Genomic DNA, 21,782 nt, shown 5'->3' on the forward strand with positions numbered 1-21,782 from the left:
ACATTTATGGCATGTAGGAAAATTTACAGGGCAAGACCCAGGGAATAGTGCTGCCACCTACTTGTAACACACAGTACTTCTTAAATTACCAGATTACTTTTTAGTTTCAATATATCATGTTACGCTAGTTTCACTTCCAGTTGGTCCCAGTTCTTTTTCTTAGCATGCACTGTTGTGTGATACGAAAACTACTCCGTTTCTCAGAACAAGTGTACAGTGATGATTCACTATGGGTAGCATAAAGATACATCTTTAGAAAAGAAAGGGAAAGAAAAGTGGCTATTTCTGTCTATTTCTGCATATCGTGTTTTCTCCCTCTATTAAATGGACACTCTGTTAATTGGACATTAATGTTGTTTAAGCAGAAGTAAGAATTTTCAGCATCTCCACTCTCAGATGTATGCTCCTTCAATTAGATAAATTATTACATTAACCCATTTGAAACAAAAGTCCTGTTAAAGCTCAGTCATGGAGCAAGACACAGTTGAGAGTTGTGAAAGAGACCACTGAGCTACTGGCACTGATGTGCATCATATGGTTGGCATAAGGCTACTAGACTTTAAGATGCTTGTCTTTCCACCGACTGCCATAAATAATGTTTTTCATTTCTAGATTTCTGTCCATGTGTGCAGGAGGATGTCATGGCTGTCCTGATTCCCATTTCTTTTTAAAGCTTAGTACTCAATGAAGCCACGTCTTCTCTTAAATGGAAATAATTCAAAATATTTGTTTCAAAAATTGTGGAGATTTCACTCATTAAGAATATCTATGTTGTAGTTACTTCCATCTGATTGCATGCCTTTACAAGTCTTCGTCACAGATTCAGATGCTGGATTTTCTGAGGGTCCGTATAAGACAACACCGGTTAAAAGCAAAAAAAAAGGCAGAATTTTCCTTCTAGCTAATAGGAAAGATAGGATTCTACAGCTAAACTAGATGAAAACAAAAAATCTGAGGAGCTAATGTAGCAATATTGTTTTAGAGGGAATTTGGGGGATGCTTCACCAGAAGTGGCTGTGAGTGACAGATAAAACAGGGGTAGTTTGGGACCAAACAGACAAACGAAGCTGGCACTAGCTTATGTCTCCCTCTCAACATTGCTGTCACTAAGAAAAGCTTGGAAATGAGAACTTAGACATCTCAAAATAGAAGACAAAAGAAAATCAAACATCAGACAAAGTCACATGTTTTGGGAGACCTGCCTTCTAGTTTTGCAGTTACTAGGTCTCATAGTACTGGAACTGGAAATCCCTTCAGGCCACAGGACTGAAAAGTGACATGCTCAGCGAGACACAGCGGGTCATCCCACTCTATTGCATGCAGTACGCAATCCTGCACAGGCTACAAAGCTGTATGCCGCTTCCAAGGTCTTTGTCATGACGGCCACATCCAGCTGGAATCCCTGCACTCCTTAGGCAGGAGCAACTGGTCATGCTCATAGCCAGTACCACTGCGTGTGTCAGTACAGCACAACCCACCACATCCCACCTTCCCTTTGTAATTTATTCAAAATATCATAAACAGCCTGGATTTTAAGCTCAACCAGGCTCTGGGAGCTGGTCCCCACCAGGCCCGCAGCAGAAAATTGGGGCAATGGGGGCCCTCCAGTCGTGCTCTGCACCACCTCAGGCAGAATCTCACCGTTTGAAATTCAGAGAGATTGCCCAGGAATACTGCAGAGGTCCAGGCCTAACAACCCTTTTTTAACCATGTCCCAGAGGAGGTGTGGAGCACGCTGTGAGGGTCTGTGGGTAGCAGGGCTGGCTCCCCCGGCACAAGCCGCGTCTGGAGGCCTAAAGGGTGGCCATGGTCCCTCCGGGTCCTGTACTTCTCCAGGTGGCTGGTACCTGATGGAGGCAATGGGTGAGCTGGCTGCGGTGGGCAGTGGTTTGGGGCCAAATCCGGAGCAGGGCAGCAGGGACAGCCATAGGGCCAGAAGACAAGGGTGAGAGAGCTTGGACGCTCATAAGTAAGGGAGGACAGCAAGGGCCAGCCTATACAGAAGGTCACAGCATCACAGAATCCTGTAGGTTGGAAGGGACCTTTCAGATAACTGAGTTCAACCATTAACCTAACACTGCCAAAACCACCACTAAACCATGTTGCTAAGCACCATGTGTACCCGTCCTTTAAATACCTCCAGGGATGGCGATTCAACCACTTCCCTGGGCAGCCTGTTTCAATGCTTGATAACACTTTCTGTGAAGAAATCTTTCCTAATACTCACCCTAAACCTCCCCTGGCACAACTTGAGGCTGTTTCCTCTTGTCCTAACGCCTGTTACTTGAGAGAAGAGACCGATCCCCAGCTCGCTACAGCCTCCTTTCACATAGTAGTAGAGAGCGATAAGGTCTCCCCTCAGCCTCCTTTTCTCCAGGCTGAACAACCCCAGCTCCCTCAGCCGTTCCTCATAAGACTTGCTCTCCAGACCCCTCACCAGCTTTGTTGCCCTTCTCTGGACACGCTCCAGCACCTCAATGTCTTTCTTGCAGCGAGGGGCCCAAAACTAGACACAGTACTCGAGGTGGGGCCTCACCAGTGCCCAGTACAAGGGGACGATCACTTCCCTAGTCCTGCTGGCCACACTATTTCTCACACAAGCCAGGGAGCTGTTGGCCTTCTTGCCCACCTGGGCACGCTGCTGGCTCATATTCAGCTGGCTGTTGACCAACACCCCCAGGTCCTTTTCCACTGGGCAGCTCTCCAGCCTCTCTGCCCCAAGCCTGTAGCGCTGCATGGGGTTGTTGTGACCCAAGTGCAGGACCTGGCACTTGGCCTTGTTGAACCTCATACCATTGGCCTCGGCCCATCGATCCAGCCTGTCCAGGTCCCTCTGTAGAGCCATCTCCAGCCGTGTGGGGCTGGGTGGCACCGGGCGGCCCCGCAGCCCCTCGGAGCAGCCGCCGGGCGAGGGGGCGGGGGCAGCCCGCTCCCCCGCGCCGTGCCCGGGCCCTGCGGCGGCGGAACGCAGCGGCGGGCGCAGGTTGCGGAGGGCCGGTTTGAGGAGGGCACAGCGCGGCGCGGCGGGCGGCGGCGGGGAGCCGGGTTGCCGGCATGAGGGAGCTGGCGCCCGGGCCGAAGATGGAGTGCGACATCTTGGACGCGCTGGAGGCCTTGGGGTATTCGGGGAGCAGCAGCCGCGCCCCCTTCGCGGGGCGAGGGGCCGAGGGGAGCCCGGCCGTGCGGGCAGCGGGGCTCCTTCCCCGCGGGCGGGAGGCCGGGCCGGAGGCGGGGAGCGGAGGGGAGCGGAGCGCGGCGCCAGGGGGGCGGCGGAGGGACGGGCCCCGCGTTCCGGCGGGTGCCGGGGGAGGGCGGCGGCGGCGGCCGGGGCTGGGCCTCTTGCCTCGGCCGGGGAGCGGGGTCACGGCGGCGGCCTTGGGCATGCCCCGGTCGTAATGGGGGGGAAGGCGAAGGAAGCGCGGCTGCCTGGGCGTTTCTTGGGGTGCAGGGAGTTGAAAAGAGGTGGCGTTTGGCCGTAAGGGGGGGGCTGGCGGGGCAGCCCCAGCGCGGGGCCTCCGGGTCTGGCACCGGCTGGGCTGCCCAGAGCAGCAACGGTGTAAAATTAAGTTTAATTTTCAGTTATCCTGTCGCCAGGACTCTAGGGCAGTGAGTTGTTAATGATGGGAGGAAATTTGTTTGACTAAACCCTTGGATTAATACTTGAATTCTTGTCTGTTTGGTGTGTATTGAGACGTGAAACTCTCTATTCACACACACATGTGATATGTGAAAGTGCCCGCCCTCTATTTTCTGACAAACCGTCTTGTTTAGAAATTACCACTCATTTTTTTGGTGTGTTTAAGTCTGAATCATTCCTTGACAAAACAAAGATTAATTTCTTTCAGCATAGTTACTAACCGGCTTATAGTAATTTCTTTCGGTGTAGTTACTAACCAGCTTATGGTAAAATGATCAAAAATGTGTATATTTTATGTTAAACTTGAGTCCTGTTGCTAATGTTTATCTCTCTGTGCAGGTACACGGGTCCCCTGTTGGAGGAGGAAGCCCTGAACAAAGCGGCAGAAAATGGGTTGTCTTCACCAGAATTTTTTGAGCTTTGCGTTTGGTTAGGTTCCCAAATAAAGTCACTTTGTAATATGGAAGAAAGCATCACTTCAGCAGATGGTATATGAATGTTAATTTGTTAAAGCAATTTAGTATTTGTTCACTGGGTTTAGAATCATGTTGTTCAGCTAATCGTGAAATTACAGTGTTGAAGTTTAGAAGATGGCTGAAAGGTAGCCAAGCTGAGGCTGATATTTGCATGTATGTGGCTCTTAGATTAAGGTCTTGTCCTGTGAAGATTCTTTCAAAAGGAAAAAAAAGGTCCTTTGGGGTTATTTTTTAGCTCTACGTAAATATAAAAAGTATATTCATATATCCTTTGAGTGGTTCTTGCATGCAGTCGTATTTTGATGGCTTAAAGTCCAGTGCCTGGTATTTTCAGCTAGTTGCTCCAATGTAGTGTTGCATTCAGCACAGCGTGTAGATACATAAGATTCCCGTTAATGCTACCTGATTCTTCCTATTGAGTGCTGGAACTTGGGTGAGATTTTTATATTGCTTATGTTTTCATAAAAAAGTAGAAAAACCAAAACCAACCATTGAAAATAATGGGCTCATGACTCCTGTAACTTGTTCATCAGAAAATTAATTACAATGATATGTTGTTTTGTGACATAAGATGTTCGCTTCCTAGTGATGTTCATTTGCATTCAAGTCTTCAAAGACTGCTGTAGCATCACTTTCTCGTTCAGAGCATGAGTACAATATTGCTGTAGCTATTAAAGGCTTGTCTGCTTGTATGTAGTAGTACTTTAAGAAGAGGGAAAATTTTACTAGGGTGGTAAGTGGTAAATCTTTGTCTGGGCTATTGAAACCTGCAATTTAAATTTATACATTAAGAAAATTAGATTACAGTTTGATGTTTCTGTAAAAAGCCATTAGCTTTGTATTTATTTATTCCCATAGGTGATAAAGATATAGAGAGCTTCCAGCTTGAGATTAGTGGCTTTCTGAGAGAAATGGCTTGTCCATATTCATCACTTATATCTGGAGACATCAAGGACAGATTAAGAGAGAAAGAAGATTGTCTTAAACTCCTCTGTAAGTTTTAACCATTTTTCCCATTTATAATACAGTATTTTACATGAATGCTCTATCGTTATTGTACCATTTACATTAAATACTTCTTTATTTAAGTGTATGTGTACAATTGTTACAATGTAGCTGAGCATGCATTGGCTCACTTGTCCAGAAGTGGAAAGTAGAAAACTACTAGAAAACTATTTTAGTAGAAACTAAAATTTCTTTGTGAAGTATGGCTCAACCTGCTGAGGCCTCCTGATCCCTCTCTTGATCCAGTTTCAGCTCAGCTGAAACTGAGACCTTGCTTCCTGTGTTTCACAGGTTTCTGGGCAACTTAAAAGAAAATGCTATGTGATTTGAAGGTGCTGAAAGCAGGATTGAGTCTAGGTTTAAGCTGGACTTGGACAAAGAAGTAGCAGCAGGAACCAGTGTGATAATATGAAACTAGCCAAGGAACTAGAGGTCTGGTGGCAGATGTGGGTTAAGCAGTTAAATACGATATGTAGACTGAAGGTGGGAAGTCAGGTGAGAGTTAGTTCAGGTAAAGAATGGGAAACTGATACTGACCTGTCCAGGACAGAACTGAGAAAGAGTCTCCCTTTTATCACGGTCTTATTGTAAATGTATATGTTGTATTTGTATATGAGAAAGTGGATGCAGAAATATTCACGTGTCTCTAAATCTGCCATTATGACACTTTTCTCTTTAGTATTTCTAAGTACAGAACTTCAGGCTTTAAAGATTTTGCACAGCAAGAAAATTAAAGGCTGTCATTTGGAAAAGCACAATGAAGTTTATCAGGAAGTGCAAGCTATTTGCGATGCTCTGGGCCTGCCAAACTCCTCGTCTTCTGATATTCCTCTCTTGTTAACCAATGCGGAACAAAAGGTATGGGCTTTTATGCGTTCTCTGTATTGTTAAACTATAAGCATTATCTCTGTAAGCATTCATCTTACAGTTAAGAGCCCAACAGTCTCATCCATAAAAGCCCTATCTGACAAGCGCAAAGAAATTTTTATTCTGAAAGCCAGCTTAGTGTTTAAGTTAAACTGTTTTAGTTATGAGATGAAGTATTTCAGCATTTCCCTGAGGATGCGATGTACCTGATGAGGCATACTCTGCCAGGCAAAGTTACGGTGTGAGTAGAAGAAAGTTTTTCGGTTACCCATTCAAATGGCTTGCATTCTGCAGCAAGCAGAAGACTTTGGATAATAACTGATTGTGCATTTGTGTACCTGAAGTCGTTTCTGGGATGTATTTAAATTTAATAGCCAAAACTCAAATTTTTGCTTTTTAGTTTGTGAATTTCTTAATTGCAAGTATTGATTTGTTAGTGCCATTTCCTTAGTTGCAGAAGAGGATGAAAATGCCTGAATTACCAATAGCCAGTGAATAATCCAACTTTAACCTTATTCAACAGGATAGTTCTTTCAGTTGCATCCCATCATCAGTTTCTAACTTGTTTCACTGATGTGACCCTTAATCTGACTTCCTCACTGCAGAATGTAAATAGGCTCTTGGGGTGGAATTTATCGTCTCTGTTAGGCAGCTAAAAGTTTTGATCTTTATTTCTCCCTAGTATTTGGGGAGAGAGTGGGAGACCGATTCCATTTAAGAATTATAGGAGATACATGGGATGAATCTTCCTCTGCTGCTGAGTCTTTGAATTTAATAATTTTATGTGATTATGCTTTTTTTTTTTTTTTTTTCTTCCTCCTCCTCCTCTTCTCATCGACTGGTGGGCAGCTGAACATTCAGAGGTTTTGGGTGGAGGGCCTGTTACTTGCGTGGTTTTCTTACATCTGTACGTGACAAGAAAAAACCTTTAATAGATTCATTTATAAAAAGCAGCATCCGGGAAAATGACTACTTCCGCACTATTAACTATGCTTGATCTATTTAGTTTTAATAAAATCCTTATATCCAGTCTTTCCATTAAGTAGTCTTGAAAGGATGAAGAAACAATTCTAGTACTGTTTATTGAGGATTAAAATGTCAGAACTCCAGCTTGTAACTAATTGATTGAAACGTGTTGTTGATCTCCCTCTGTGGGTGTTAGCTGTGTTTCCATCCACGGGGGTTTGTAGGTTGCAGCCATGGGCAGTGGCCTTCCTTGCTCACTTCGCTTCTAGGGTACAGATTTAGTTTCATCCCACGTTAAAGGGGTAGGACTCTACTGGTGCAATTGTAGGACAGCAAGACCAGGCCTGGTGTGCCAGTTCCAGAAAGTTTTCTTTGAATTATTAGACTCCTGGTATCTGCCATCTTTTGCAAAGTCCGAGATTTCCTTTCAGATAGGATCTCAGGCTTGAATTGTTGTGTAGGGTGTTACTGTTACAGTTTATGTAAACTGTTACACTTTCATAAGAACTAAAATGAGCAAAATCTTTAAAGCGTGTTATCTTTTTTTTTTTTTTTTTGATAATACTGCCTAGGCTTTTTTGCAATGGTTTTCAGAACTGTCAATTCCACAGTGGTTATACCACTTGTACTCACTCCAGAGCGTAGAAAGGTGGCAAAATTAGTTTGCTCATCTTCTGAGACTCCAAACTAATAGTGTAATTTGTGCTCTGCGTGTTTCATCCCTTACAAACACAGGAATTTTTTCCTACCTCTAAGGAGATTTTGTAGAATTTCTATTATATGTTCTGTTGTCCTTCATCCCTTACTTTAATATAGGACAGGTTCAGAGTTATTTTGAGACAGTACAGAGTTAGACACCTATATTTGTAGATGTAGCTGTGTTAGAACAGTGATGCCACCAATTGGAATTAATTGGCTTTGTAAAAACTTTTTTCAGGGTGCCATTTGTTACCTTTTTTTTTTTATATTCTCACAGAATTCATTTGAATTGATCAATTTCTTTTTCCGAATATTTTGTTGCTTCTGATTTAATTAGGTTCTGTGTAAAATTGCACTGTTGGTTTTTAGCATTATACTGTATCATTTGCAATAGAAACTTACATACTAATCTAGTATTTTTCCTGAATTTACAAATTTATCTGCAGCGTTCCAACATGTCTACTCTTTGTCTCTGTCTAGCATCTTCAGCATTGTCAGTAGCTGTGGGAATAGTTCTGAGAATAGTTTGGCTGTGCAGCAGCAGTCTACCAAAGGGACAGATCACACATTGTATTTTGGTATGGAACGTTAGAACATTGATTGTTTTTAATAATTTGTCAGTTTATTTGAAAGACTAGTATAAAATCAGGATTGCTTTCTTCATTTAGATTACGAGTTTTACAATAGCTCAAACTTTGAATACGCAGTCACAGAAAGTACCTTTTAAATTTACATCTCCTGTAATAAACTGAGGTAGTAGTTGCCAACATACATAAGAAAACATGAGAGATGAATTGACAGTGTTATAGCCTCCTACCACTAAATATATTTTATTTTATTTTATAGCACTGAAAAACTAATAGTAATTTTTTAATTGTTTTTTTAAGATACCGTTCCCTTGTAAAGTATATTTACAAAGAGTAACTCAGGGAGGCATTCTGAAATTTACCAAAACCCCCATAAATTCTAAATAAACATTGATCAAAGATTCAGAAAAGTTTATGCCAGTGTTCTACTTTGTAACTCATGCTCACGTCTGGTTTTTTTCCAGTGAAGATAGTGTGAATTTCACACCAATAACAAAGTGAAATTCTAATACCATTTATTTGAAAGACTTCTTAATACAATATTATTCAAAAAATTTATAATTTATTTGCCTACATTATTTGTTTTCTAATATGTGAAAAGTAGTCCCCTAAGAGTAGAGAATGAAAAGAAACTGTAAAGGGTTACCGAAGAAATTAAAACTAAGCTAAAATAACATTAAAGTGAAATATGAGAAGAATATCTTTAAAAATATTTGGGAATACTTCTTAGAATTTATTCATATTTAAGTTAGTGTGTTACTCTTAAGTGTTAGTTTTTAATAATTTTGCAGGCATAATGGTGCCTGTACATTAAATATCAATGTAGTTGCAGGGAACAAGACCAAAGAGTTGTCCTCTTCACCAGACATAAAGGTCAAGCAAAAATGTCTTTAAAGTTAGAGTGATCTTTCTGCAGTTGTGAAGTACACCTTATGACTAATTAAGACAACATTTCTTCCTTAAGGTGTTGATAGTTAATAAACTAAAACTAATGTAATAATAAACTTAAACTAATAAAATGACACCTCTCTCCAGGTCAGGTTTTTTTCAAAATCTTAGAAACCCTGGAAGTGCTTGCATGTACGATGTTTATCTGTGCAAATGGTGTTAAACATAAAAATTACTGCTATATTTTGACAAAGGGTAAAGATAATTAATAAATATATGGAATGTGGTAGTGAAGTGTGGGCTAAAATTTTTTTAAAGGAGTATAGACTTACAAAACAGATGAGAAATGTCATGTTCAGTACATGAAGATCTGCTTTATTTGGTAACAATGGAATAACTGTCTATTTTTAGATGGCAGATTTTGAAGTCAATGTTTTTGTCACAAATCCAATAACTGATTTGGTTTTGAACTATTTTTAGAGTGTGTGAACTTCCAAAGCAATCCCATGAATATTTAACGTTATCAAGGTCATTGATTACACAGTATGTCAAATAGTCAAATACATTTGTCTCCATCTAGCTTTTAGTTAATTGGTGTGCTTTTTACAGCTGAGCGTGTGAGAACTTTGGGATGATTTTGCTGTTAACAATTTGTTTTACATCTCTATGAGTATGTTTTCACTGCTCTTTTATCTGGGCACTGCTTTTGGTATTGTTCCCACTTACACATAGAGACTTCTTTCTGGGTTGTGGTGATGTTTTTTTTAAACTCCTGCTAATCCTTCTTAATCTAGGCAACTGTTGTGTTTAGGAATGGGGGTTATAGTGTGGATTCTCACATCAGCTACATTCCTGTCCTCTCACAGAGAGGTGTACGTCAAAGCTGTTGTGCTCATAGCGCTGTCGTTAGTCAGGAGTGGACGATGTATTCTGCAACTGTAAGACAGCTCAGTTTATTTCAGCAGTGTGGGTGCAGGTTATGCCCTCAGAGTCCCGCTGATGGGTGTCAGGGAGTATAGTGGAGATTCAGTAATCGGGCGTGACTTTACAATGTGTCACAAACATGAATGTAGACCAGTTCACCAGTGAAAAGATTCCTCCTTAAATGTTATTTGATTAATAAACCTGTCACTGGATGAAATTAAGCAGGTATTCTCTTTAACTTGGAATGAAAAGGTTGCAGAAATTTGGAGGCGGTTTCATTTAGTTGCCCTTGTTTCTTCTAGTTCTGGTTTTCACTGATCCTCTTCCTTGACTGTTCTCTCTAAACTTCCTTTCATTCTTCAGTTTATGGAAATCAGGAGTACACAGTGCTGGGTTAGGTCTTTTAATTGCGATCAGCTTGTCATGGCTTTTGTATGTGGAGCCCAGTGTTGTATTTACCTCTTAGCTGCCCTTGCAGCTGCAAACTTGCAATAGTTCTAATCTCTAGATAGCATTCAGCATCACTGGTTTCCAGATTTTCTTTCACTCTGTAGCTATAAATTACAGTGAGGAATTGTTTTGTTTTTGTCGTGGTGTTTTTTTACAGCAGACAATCTCATTTTGATAGACTCTCTTCTTTCAGCTCATTAGAACCTTTGAGGTTGTATTTCCAACCTTAATGGTATATGGATAGACACCTGTTGCCTAATACAATCTTTAATTCATCTGCTCTTTATTCCTTCTTCTATAATAATTACTGATTTCTTCATCCCTTGCTGTCGTGCTGATTTTATTATATTGTTGATTGTTAAGTTTAGTTTTTGATTCTTCAGACATTTGTTTAAATTCAAGCATAGTTTGTACTTAGGTAACTTTGAATTTTGAAGTAGATGATGAGAGGCATCCTATACATGCTTCACTAAAACCAAAACAAGTTGGCTACATTTGGAAGACAGACAAATCAGACAACCCTGGAGGGCTTTTTGTAAAGGAAAGAAAGGTTGCAAAGAAGCAAGAATTAGTAGAAAAACAGGAGTTTAGGAAGTCCAGGGTGGAACTGGACTTCACCCCTTATTATAACCTCTTTTTTGATACGGATGGAGTATTATAGCAGGGAATATTACAGTAATTAGATGGCTGCTTTTCAGAAACTACTAGGCTGTCTTTTCTGCTGAGTCAAAACACTTTTCCCATAATTTGCTCACTGCACAATAATTTTTACTTCAGACTTTTTCTGGGGGTATTGTGTTTTTAACTTGCCACAGTGCTTCCCAAAGGTGATGTAAAAAGAACAAAATATACACCTTGGTTTTGACACAGAATTTGAGATCAGATTCTGACAAGATGGACTAAGATAATGCTGGAAGAGTGAGCTTTGAACCATACCTTTATGATAAATTTAATGTAAATGCCTGCGTGTCTACATGAAGTCTTATGATCCTTGCAAATGTGTCTAATGGCTGTCCTCAGCTACAGGTTTTACTGTAGATCATGCACTACCTTAATCCTTCCTTGCGACATGTAAAAGAAAATTAACTATAGTTTTAGTCTTGTTTGACTTGGTTCCCCGTAATTATTTACAAAAGCAAATGAAGGTGTAGTTCTTCTCCCCATCAGACTTTGTACAAAACTTGCAGGAACAATAATATGCACGCAGTCTGCTCCAGCTGAAAAGTCAGTTGGCCGGAAAGTTATGTACGAGCGTTGTGGGCGTTGATGATAATGGTTTTAAAAGAGCTGTGCCAAAGGAAGTTCCTTCAAGAAGAGGAGGTAGAGGTTTCTTGTAATGAGTTTTCTTGTAATTACTTACTACTAAGTAAAATGAGTAATTTAAGTAGTCTACTGCCTATATGCACTTGACAAATTTGCCATATAGATGTTGTTCTATTATAATTGGGAGGAAAAGTGGTGTGCCATAAAATATTTGTAATGGATGTAGTTCTTTTTGTAATGGATGATAAGCTAGAAGATGCGTGTTTGGTTTTATGAGTCTGCTACAACAAATGCGTTGTGTTTGATCCTACGAGTAGCAAATTGTGATTGCAGCAAATTGTGCTGAAATAAATGTAAATATCATTTGTGTTCTGAGAAGAAGTATGTGTTTTGTTTCAGATAAAGGACGTTCTCTCAAAAGTTCAAAATAACCATGTGGGGAAATCGCTGCTAACAAAACCTCTGAATTCTGACCAAGTGGTAAAAAAAAGTCTCTCCATTTCTTTTCTGTATTTAACAGGATGGTCAAAATTAATGCATACGGCTTCATTTAACTTTGTCCATTTTACAGTCACTGTTCTATTGCTAAATATTAATGCTAAAATTCAATTGTTAAATATTAACAATACTGATCAGTTACTTCCAGAATTAATGTTATAAAACAGACTTTGTGTTGATTCATGCACTTACTAACTTTCAAAATATTTTGTATATACATACTATTGTAACACTATACAGATGTACCCCTAATTTGTTGTAGTTTGTAGTGGTCACCTGGGGATAGACATCTTAGTTGCTGAATGGGGTTAACTGTGAATTGACTTCTGCAAGTTAATAGATTTGAATGTTTGGATTTTTGGTTGTAACACTGCAGGAAAGATTGGAAAAAATCAATGATGCTCTTCGCAGTGAGTATGAATGTCGCCGTCGTATGTTAATGAAGAGGCTAGATGTGACAGTACAGTCGTTTGGCTGGTCTGATAGAGCAAAGGTAAGCTTGCTGTATTTTTTGCTTCCTGTAGGTGGGAGTCTGCTACAATTCCCCAGGTCTTCCTACTGAATATACATAACACGTAGATACACTTCTCTTACTGTTGTGTTCTTTTCAACCAGTTTCTCATCTGGGATTGTAACATCCAATTCCTAGATATTGAGGAAGGGGAAGGATTTGACCAGAAGGCACAGTTCATCCTTTGTGACTGTTTATAGCTTCACAAATATAAATTCTAGCATCCTCTGATGGGGTTTCTCACTTTAATAAGTTTACATCTCCCCTTTTTTCTTTCCTGTATCCACCCCCCTCCAATCAAGCAAACTAGGAGGGAACCTCAGCGTTTCTCATGCAGATGAAAGAGGAAGACAAGTGCTGGGCCTTAACATAGGTAGATTGGGTGCAAAGAGTGACTGTCCATAAAGACAGTCAGATCACAGTGACTGCGACCTATCTTGGATTCAAAGCTACTGAGTAAACAGATGATCAGTTGAACAGGTTATTTGAATAGCAGCTGGTACAAGAAAAGCACACGATTACTTGTAATCTTTCAGGTGGCTATAAATTCCAAACCACTCCTCTGGATTTTCTCTCCTGGTATAATTTTAATTGTGATCATTTTATTTGTGCTATTTCCTAGCACTGTGTATATTAAAAAATAATCGTGATTTAACCAGTCTGATATTTCTGAAATACAAATACGTATTGTTTCTGTCCAAGAGAGTAGGGTTATCTCCCATACACACAAAACATTTGTAATTTGGTAAGTGTACATGCGGGAAGCTGGAGGCAGATGTTATTGCTGTTGAGCCGCAAGATCACCTTCCCTTTCAAAGGTTTGTGTAGAAAGCTTGTGATGGATAAGTCTTAAAACTTTGAAAGCTTACTGAAAGTGTGGATTGTTACAAGTCTTTCTGGTGTCACAATTTGTGACATATGCAGACAGAATCAGTTTCATGAAGCTTGCTAAGTATCACTGGAAGTCATGAGTCTAGATGCTGCTGTGCTCCTTTGGAGCGGCTCGCTATTTAATTTCTGCAGGGCTTGTGGATGCTTTTATGCTGCCAGAAATGAAAAGGAGGGTATTTAGCTCACAGAAGCCAGGAGATCTCCCTACATATATAACTTCCTTATAGCTATATATACAACTGTATGTATACTTCTAAAATGTAGTTGATGTCAACTGATGACTTACTTAAAGAGATTAAATTTTAAGTCACCTGATATTATTCCATTCAAACAACATGGAAAAAAATTAATACATTTTCAGAATAGAACAATAGTTTTAAAATTTTTTTAATGATGATAAAGCAGTAAGATGATTCATTTTCATGTCTTTTAAAGACTGTTGATGTGAAATAGTATGCAGTTACAGAAATAACTAGGCTACGTAGCAATTCAAAATTATTTATGATTTTGAATCTTTTTCCTTATTTCTCTTGTAGAAATATTTGTTTATAACTTCTCCAAGAAGGTTTTGGGGATTGAAAATGTTTTGGCATTGATCTAATTCAGATTTATTTTTATTTTTTAAGCCAAGAGGCAAATTGTTGTCCATTTTTAATTTATTTGTTAGCTTGCCTCTTTTTCCCACCATTAAATAGGTATTGATACCTTTCTCTGCTTTTGATGGTGTGGCATTTTTTGTGGGGGATTTTTTTTTTTTTTCTAACTTGTTCAGTCATCGACTAATTGCCCAGCAAAACAGTCATGTAAAGCAACGGCACCTGTTGTCTGGTCCATCCAAGATTGAATTTATTTTTTTTTTTTCCTGCTCTGAAGATCATTCTAAATTTTCCCAGGAAGTGCATTTATTTTTCTTTTTTGTTAAACAAATGAAACATCAAAGTGTGTTTGGAAAAAATCTTATTTTCTCCCCTTCTCAGTCTCACTTTTTCATGGCTTGCACAAGTGTTTTGCAGCATTGGTACGCTTTAAATTTTTTTTCCACAATTTGGCCTTACTTTGAAGCTGCTCTGTTTTCATCACGCATAGCCATATTTAACAGATCACTTCTATGTAAAGCTCTTGAGAGTGGACTCTTAAATTTTAGTCCTCAGATATGTTGGAAAACATCAAAGGATCTGTTTGGTGCCAGTGGATAGGAGAGTTCCTTTTGTACTGGTGCTATGCTTCAGCATCAATTAAACTTAATCAGTAGCATTTTTTGTACAATGGCTCCATCAGTATGAATAGAATTCGTAACAACTGGCACTACGTTTTCTAAGATAACCTAGATTTTCAGACATTACACACTGCATTCAAATTGAAACTTACTGAGGCCGATACATGGTTTACGGTAAGTGTGTTTCTGTTTTATGCCTAGCAAGTAAGTTGTGTTTGATTTTTATCGTTTAGGTAAAAACAGATGACATAGCACGAATCTATCAGCCCAAGCGCTATGCATTATCTCCGAAGTCAACTATTACCTTAGCTCACCTTCTTGCTGCTCGAGAAGATTTATCGAAGATCATAAGAACAAGTAGTGGATCAACACGAGAAAATACAGTCTGTGCAATCAACAAGGTATACTTTTTCTTTCTGGGTTGTGGTAAAAAGACGTGGGAGTTTACAGACCTGCCAAGAGTAATTCTGGAATTGTACTCTTTGCTTAATACTTTCATTTCTTTTTGCAAGATACTTGGTGCTTTAAGAAGGAAGGTTTGCAGCATTCTGGTAAACATTGCAACGACTTCTTTTTTATCTTATTAGACAGTCAGTGATGCAACAGGATGAAGCAGTAGTCTAGATGAGAAGGAATAGTGGTGGTGGGTGTATGTGTACGTGCGCGTGCCTGTGTGTTTAAGTGACATCTTGAGTTCAGTGGAACCGCACACCTCGAGTTAAGAGTACGTGCAAGTCTTTCTGGTATCAGTTCCTGGGCTACCTGTTGCCAGGATTATGTTGTTCAGTTCATAAACCAGCGTCTTTACTTTATCAGTGTATTATAAATCACAAAAGTTTCTGTGGAAGTGTCCTTTTGCTGCAAAGTAAAATCACTTGGTTTGGCTACACTAATAAATCAACATTGTACTGCTTTCTTGTGTATGATAAAAGCTGAAGCTTATGAGCAATGACATTAGTTTCACCATTCAAATGGTGACTAAGCCTGTTTTAATTAATCCTTTATTTACAGATTTTTCTACAGTTTTGTGCTTCATTTAGATACCTTTTAATACATTTTGATCGTGAAGATTCTGAAATTTCTTAGTTATTGTAGAATCTCAGAGAAAGTTTTGGTTTTTTCTTGAGAGGACGTTAATTGGAGTGCCGGGGACTGACCAGAGTATGTTAACATTCATCACACAGAGAGTTTAGGAAATATGAAAACAAGAAGACGACGACCTACTTGAATACCTCTTTGGTATTCAACTTAATGTTTTGTGTAACTTTGTCCAGTACAGTCTCTCTTTTTCTACACTGGGTAATACCTACCAAAGTCAAGATCCCTTTTTTTTTTTTTTTCTTTAAAGTGTTACTGCAGAGTTGTGTATTTTGTCCATTCCATTGACTGGACATTACCGAGTGTCAGTAGTTTCTAATCTAAGGCAAACTGGCGTTCTTTCGGAGTTGCACATCAGTTTGCCAGTTTATGGGTTTTGCCAGATTGGGTTGGAAGTTGAACTTTGAAATTTAAATAGAAGAGCCGCATCATAAGGAGTCTTTTCTATATGAATATGTATTTATATATTTATGTATATTATATATGAAATACGCATATTGCTTATCGTGATACGAATACTTCACATGCGTGTAGTTTTCTTCATAAGGATTTCACAAAAATAATATATAAGCTAGCTAGCTGCAGTTATTTCAGTTTTACAGGGGGAAAATGGGACCAGTTTTGGAGTTCTGTTGTGTTGCGGCAAGTAACTAGGACAGGAAATAGGAATTCTGCTGTCAAGCTCCAGACTGAGGGAACAATATTGCCTGTGAAGAGCAGACAGCATGCCTTTGTCCATAGAAGAACCCTGTGTCCCTTCAAGTTATTATTACTATTTTAAAAAACTAACAATGACCTATTTTTCCATATAGGTTCTGATGGGGAGAGTACCTGACCGTGGAGGCAGACCAACAGAGATAGAACCACCTCCTCCCGAAATGCCTCCTTGGCAAAAAAGACAAGAAGGTGGTGGAAGAGGTGGCTGGGGAGGTGGTGGTGGTGGTGGTGGAAGGGGCAACTGGGGGGGTGGAGGGGGTAGAGGAGGAGGAGGAGGTGGTGGTTTTGGAGGTGGTGGTTTTGGAGGCGGGAGTTTCAGAGGTGGTGGAAGAGGTGGAGGTGGCTTCCAGGGTGGAGGTGGCTTCCAGGGTGGCAGGGGAGGTTATGGTGGCAGGGGAGGTTATGGTGATCCGTATGGTGGAAGAGGAGGGGGAGGATACCGAAGATACTAAAATACTGTAAATATTAACAGAGTAACTGGCAAAATATAGTGGTGGTGTTTACTGGTATTTATCAGGAATTTATCTATGTTAAATTGGGTTTAGGTTAGACTTAAGTATGATCATATGAATCATTGCATTAGACCAACTGATGTTGTCATTGAATTCCTTTAGTTAACTGAACAAAACTTTTATACTAAAATGTGATGACTGAAGTCCTTGTTTTTCGTACTGCTCATATGGTGTTCTTTAATATGTCATTTTATTTAAAATAAGCCTCAGAAAACTGAATAAAACCCTTTCTAAACAAACAACAAATATTATTTAATGTTCAGGCCTCTCTAATTATTGCTTGTTGCATGTCCACTCTCCTGCTCCAAAATGCTGTGTAGAAAAAATGAAATAGGCCTGAGAACCATATGGAAGCACTTTTAAAAGACTCTAGAATGCTGCTTTCAGGCTTTTTCTCTTCATCTGGTTTTCATGTGGGACGTGTAAACGAATTTTAATGTCAAATGTGAAGATCCTTAAGGCTTTGGTCAAAATTATTCAATTAAGTTTCTTACTCGTCCAGAACTTCACATAAAAGTAACATTCTGAATTAATATTTTACAGAAACTAATAAAATCAGGTTGGTTTGTATGTTCATAAGTATACCAGAGACTATTTTATGGTCAGAGTGTGTACCGTAAACTCAGAATCATGGTGAGTTTTGATAGTATCTATTTTCATTTTACCTGTTCTCCCTTTTATTGGTGTTTCATAGAAATATTTTAAGATCAGATTGGGCAGGAAACTTCTGCAGCCGTCATGTCTGGAAAGAGCTCATTTATATATTCCTTCTGAATGAGCCTTGAGACATATAGGTTGAATAAGCTGATCTTCTCGAGAAAGAACATAACTGTTTCTGGTTTGTTTGGTTTTTTTCTCCCCCACCTGCTCTCTGTTTGGGAATCACCAACTGCCCAGCTCATAAGACATCTCACACAGCAGTTGTCCTTCCTCAGTTACTTCTCTCTCTCTTACTCTGCCAACCAATTGGTCTGGTAACTTAAAAGAAGCTCTGTCTTGATATGGTATGTTGGTGCCTTCTTCACAGACAGTGTTACTCTAGAAGGACTTAGCTTTCCTACAGTTGTTGCTGTAAATACACGTAGACAAGAATTAAATGGGGTTGTTCAGCCTGGAGAAGAGAAGGCTCCGAGGAGACCTTATAGCAGCCTTCCAGTACCTAAAGGGGGCCTACAGGAAGGATGGGCAGGGACTGTTTATCAGGGATTGTAATGACAGGACCCGGGGTAACGGCCTCAAACTGAAAGAGGGGAGATTTAGATTGGGTATCAGGAAGAAATTCTTTACTGTGGGGGTGGTGAGGCACTGGAACAGGTTGCCCAGGGAGGTTGTGGATGCCCCATCCCTGGAAGTGTTCAAGGCCAGGCTGGATGAGGCTTTGAGCAGCCTGGTCTAGTGGGAGGTGTCCCTGCCCAGGGCAGGGGGGTTGGAACTAGATGATCTTTAAGGTCCCTTCCAACCCAAACCATTCTGTGTAATTCTGTAAATTTAGGGCTGTCAAAGAAGACAGTTTCTGTTGTCCAGCATGTTTTAGATCTCCTCCCCTGCTGTGAGGCCACTCGTGCGTACAGAGGTGGAACAGGGAGATGATGCCCAAATATATACTCAATACAGTATTTATCAGGGTCAGGTTACTACAGATTCGGGAAGGCATCTGATAAACCTGGGGGTGTCTGTTGATTGCATAGCACAGAAACCATGCAGCACTTTGAGTATGTAGCCGTAGGCTTAACTGCAGGTTGAACTGTAGGATTTGATTTTGTTTTTATGTTCCACAGTTACGAGTTCTTTTCTGCACAAATTTCCTATTGGTGTCGATATTTGGTATGCTTTAAAGATGTTATTTTATCTTCAGGAACACGTGCATTGTGTCCTGTTTAATAGGCAGCTTTATGCATGAATGTAAAGCTCTGTTCAAAATCAAATTATTGTGTCATTCAGAAGCCTGTGTCAGATTTTATTAATTAGCAATCACCAACCTTTTCATTTGAAATTTTAATCCAGATAAACTTTGGAAGTTTCTCTCCAATAATTTCCTCTCTGATCATACTCTGCTTGCGAATGCTACTTGTGTTGTGACAGATATGGCCTTACCTATACTTCAGGGTCCCAGCAGCTGCCTAATAAAAAAGGGCAGGAGTTTTCCTTGCTTGGATGTGAACTCTTGAACTAATGGTTTAACTTCACCCAACCATTAGCAATATAGTTCTTCTGCCGACTATTTTCTCCACTCCTTTCTGGCCTAAGCTGTTGTCAGCCTCTGCAGTCATTATGGAGAGACCCTCATGGAGCGTAGTACTGGTGTTCTTGCTTTTGAGCTTGGTTTTCACCTCATGCTCTGGAATAGCTCATAAAATTGATGACGTACCAAATGAGACCGCTGGCCTTGGAGGTGAAGCGTCAGTCAACAAAGGAATAGAGAGAACACTTTCTAGCAACCAAAGCCTTAATAGAAAATTCTGTTTGCTCATCCCAATGTTATTTTTTGCTACAAGTAATTTCTGAACAGCAGTCAAGCAGTTAGTTAGCTTCACCAAGGAGATATGCTAGGAAAATCAAATGGCTTTAGCTATGCATAAAGATTTCATCGGTCTTAAGACGCGAAGTTGCACTGGTTTAGTTGAACTGTTGTAACTGTGGCTGTGCCTTGGTGCTTTTACACTCATCAGGGCAGGAGAGCTCGGAATGAAGTAAACCATCAAGTGAACCAGCTACATGGCCACATACAATAGCTAAATTATTTCACTATCATATTTCAATTATCTTCATGTAGATCATGTAACAGATGATGAAAATTTAAATAAGTTGGAGATTTTGGTTTTTAATCTGGCTGTTTCAGTTTTTCTTAAATAATTCCAAAATGTGAAGCCAGTAGTTGAAAACTAAAGCAAGCACCACCACATTTCGTAGAGGTATCTTTTAGTCCTCTGTTATCAGAATGTATGCTTTTAATTTATCAAAAGATGCAATAATACCATGAAAATAATTGAGTTAAACTTCTCAAATTTTGTATGTTTGTCTTGGAAAAAGAAGTATTTTCAAAAACTCTGTTTTAAGTAAGTAGAAGATTTTTCATATATGTATTTGTGAGCGTTTTTGTGTTTATTCACACTTGGTGAATATCTACCTGAATATTGTTTTGTTGGATCAAGAATTGAAAAATAGGTTGGGATTTTCTCAGGATGTGAGAGAGACACTTTTGTTAACAGCTGTAAACACTAAGGAATAAAATACTGTATTTGAAGTTACTTGCATCACTTGTGTAGTGTGATTGTAAGGAAGAATTCCTGCTGGTGACTTACAGTAGTGATGAAACTTACTTTTTATGGTAATGAAAAATAAGCGATATATTTTGACCAAAATGGAGAAGACTGTAGATAACAATATAGGAAAATGTCAACAGATGGTGCATGTCACAAATATATCCCTATAACATTGTCTGGGATTACTAAGGAATCTCAGTTAATATTTACCATAGAAAAAAAAAATTACATAGGTCTATATGATCATTACTTTTGTCTTTATGTAAACTAAGGAAATATCCTCTAATTGCTTCTGAAATTTTCTTTTTTTAATTTCTATAATTATGAAGTAAAACACCTCTTGTTTTGTATGTGCAAGACTGTAGAGCAGCTCTGCCCGTATAAAGAGGAATGGTGTTTTCAGTAGTTAGTCTGCGCTCCTTGTCTTCTTCCCTCGCCTCCCTCAGATGACTGAAGATAACTGAATGACTGTTCATTACCCCATGTAAAAACATATTTCAGATAAGGTATTTTGAGGTTTACTACGAGATCAAGAATAGCAAGTCTTTAGGGTGCTACAGTGGTGCCTGTGTAATAGCCAGCGTGTGCAGACGCTACAGTTTAAATTTAGCTGTCATCCTGTGAAATCTTGTCAGTTAGCGTTCTTAACAAAAGCAAGAGATTGTGCTAATGAAGAATCGCGCTTTGTAATGCTTGGAGTAGTGAGTAGCAAAACAGTGTCTGTACTGCGTCAACCATTAAAATACTGAAAGAATAATCTGCAAATACCTAGCTTCCTAAATTTTCTCAGGCACCATTGCAAGGCTCACAGGACTAGTCCCCCATAGACTGGGGACTTGGGTACCAGGTTAATCCTGCAGAAGTGTCTCACGTGACAGAGTCAAGGAAGATGAATATAGTTTCTTCAGATTTCCTTCAGATAACAAACTTGGAGGCATGAAGTGCAATTTTAATATCTTTTTTCTATTATAAATATTAAACCAAAAATCTTACAATTTATATAAAATCTTTACAATCTGTACACTTGTTCAATCTTTGCAAACAGCATTAAACCCAAAAATTTTCACGTTGCCACAGAGATCAGTTACAACAAAATAACAGATTGCTACTGTAACAAAAAGGTATTTCCAGAAACAGGTATAAGCTACTTTAAAGGCAATTGTGTTTAATCTGAATATGAACAGTAGCCGTGCCCTGTTAATTGTTATGTTACTCGGTCTATTTACTTTTATCTTTAAAGGATCAGAATTCACACTTTAAAAATAAACAGTAGTTGGGGGGGGCAAATTGTTTTTTCTTCCTTCCTGTATGTAC

At 39.6% G+C, this 21,782-nt stretch overlaps 1 protein-coding gene across 2 annotated transcripts; it reads left to right on the top strand.

Moving 5' to 3' along the window:
* The first annotated feature begins 2,952 nt into the window (after nucleotides 1-2,952).
* Nucleotides 2,953-21,739, top strand: FAM98B (family with sequence similarity 98 member B). 2 transcript variants are annotated; one of them, XM_054197848.1, is made up of 8 exons: nucleotides 2,953-3,119; nucleotides 3,977-4,125; nucleotides 4,972-5,106; nucleotides 5,798-5,976; nucleotides 12,162-12,242; nucleotides 12,637-12,753; nucleotides 15,112-15,279; nucleotides 16,789-21,739. In XM_054197848.1, the coding sequence occupies exons 1-8, from the start codon at nucleotides 3,055-3,057 to the stop codon at nucleotides 17,143-17,145; spliced, it is 1,251 nt and encodes a 416-aa protein (XP_054053823.1). In that variant the 5' UTR covers nucleotides 2,953-3,054; the 3' UTR covers nucleotides 17,146-21,739. The 2 variants fall into 2 exon arrangements, with proteins under 2 accessions (XP_054053823.1, XP_054053824.1); XM_054197849.1 differs by lacking the exon at nucleotides 2,953-3,119 and adding an exon at nucleotides 3,298-3,389.
* The last annotated feature ends 43 nt before the right edge of the window (nucleotides 21,740-21,782 follow it).

This window comes from Rissa tridactyla, chromosome 4, assembly GCF_028500815.1.
Source record: "Rissa tridactyla isolate bRisTri1 chromosome 4, bRisTri1.patW.cur.20221130, whole genome shotgun sequence".
NCBI lineage: Eukaryota > Metazoa > Chordata > Aves > Charadriiformes > Laridae > Rissa > Rissa tridactyla.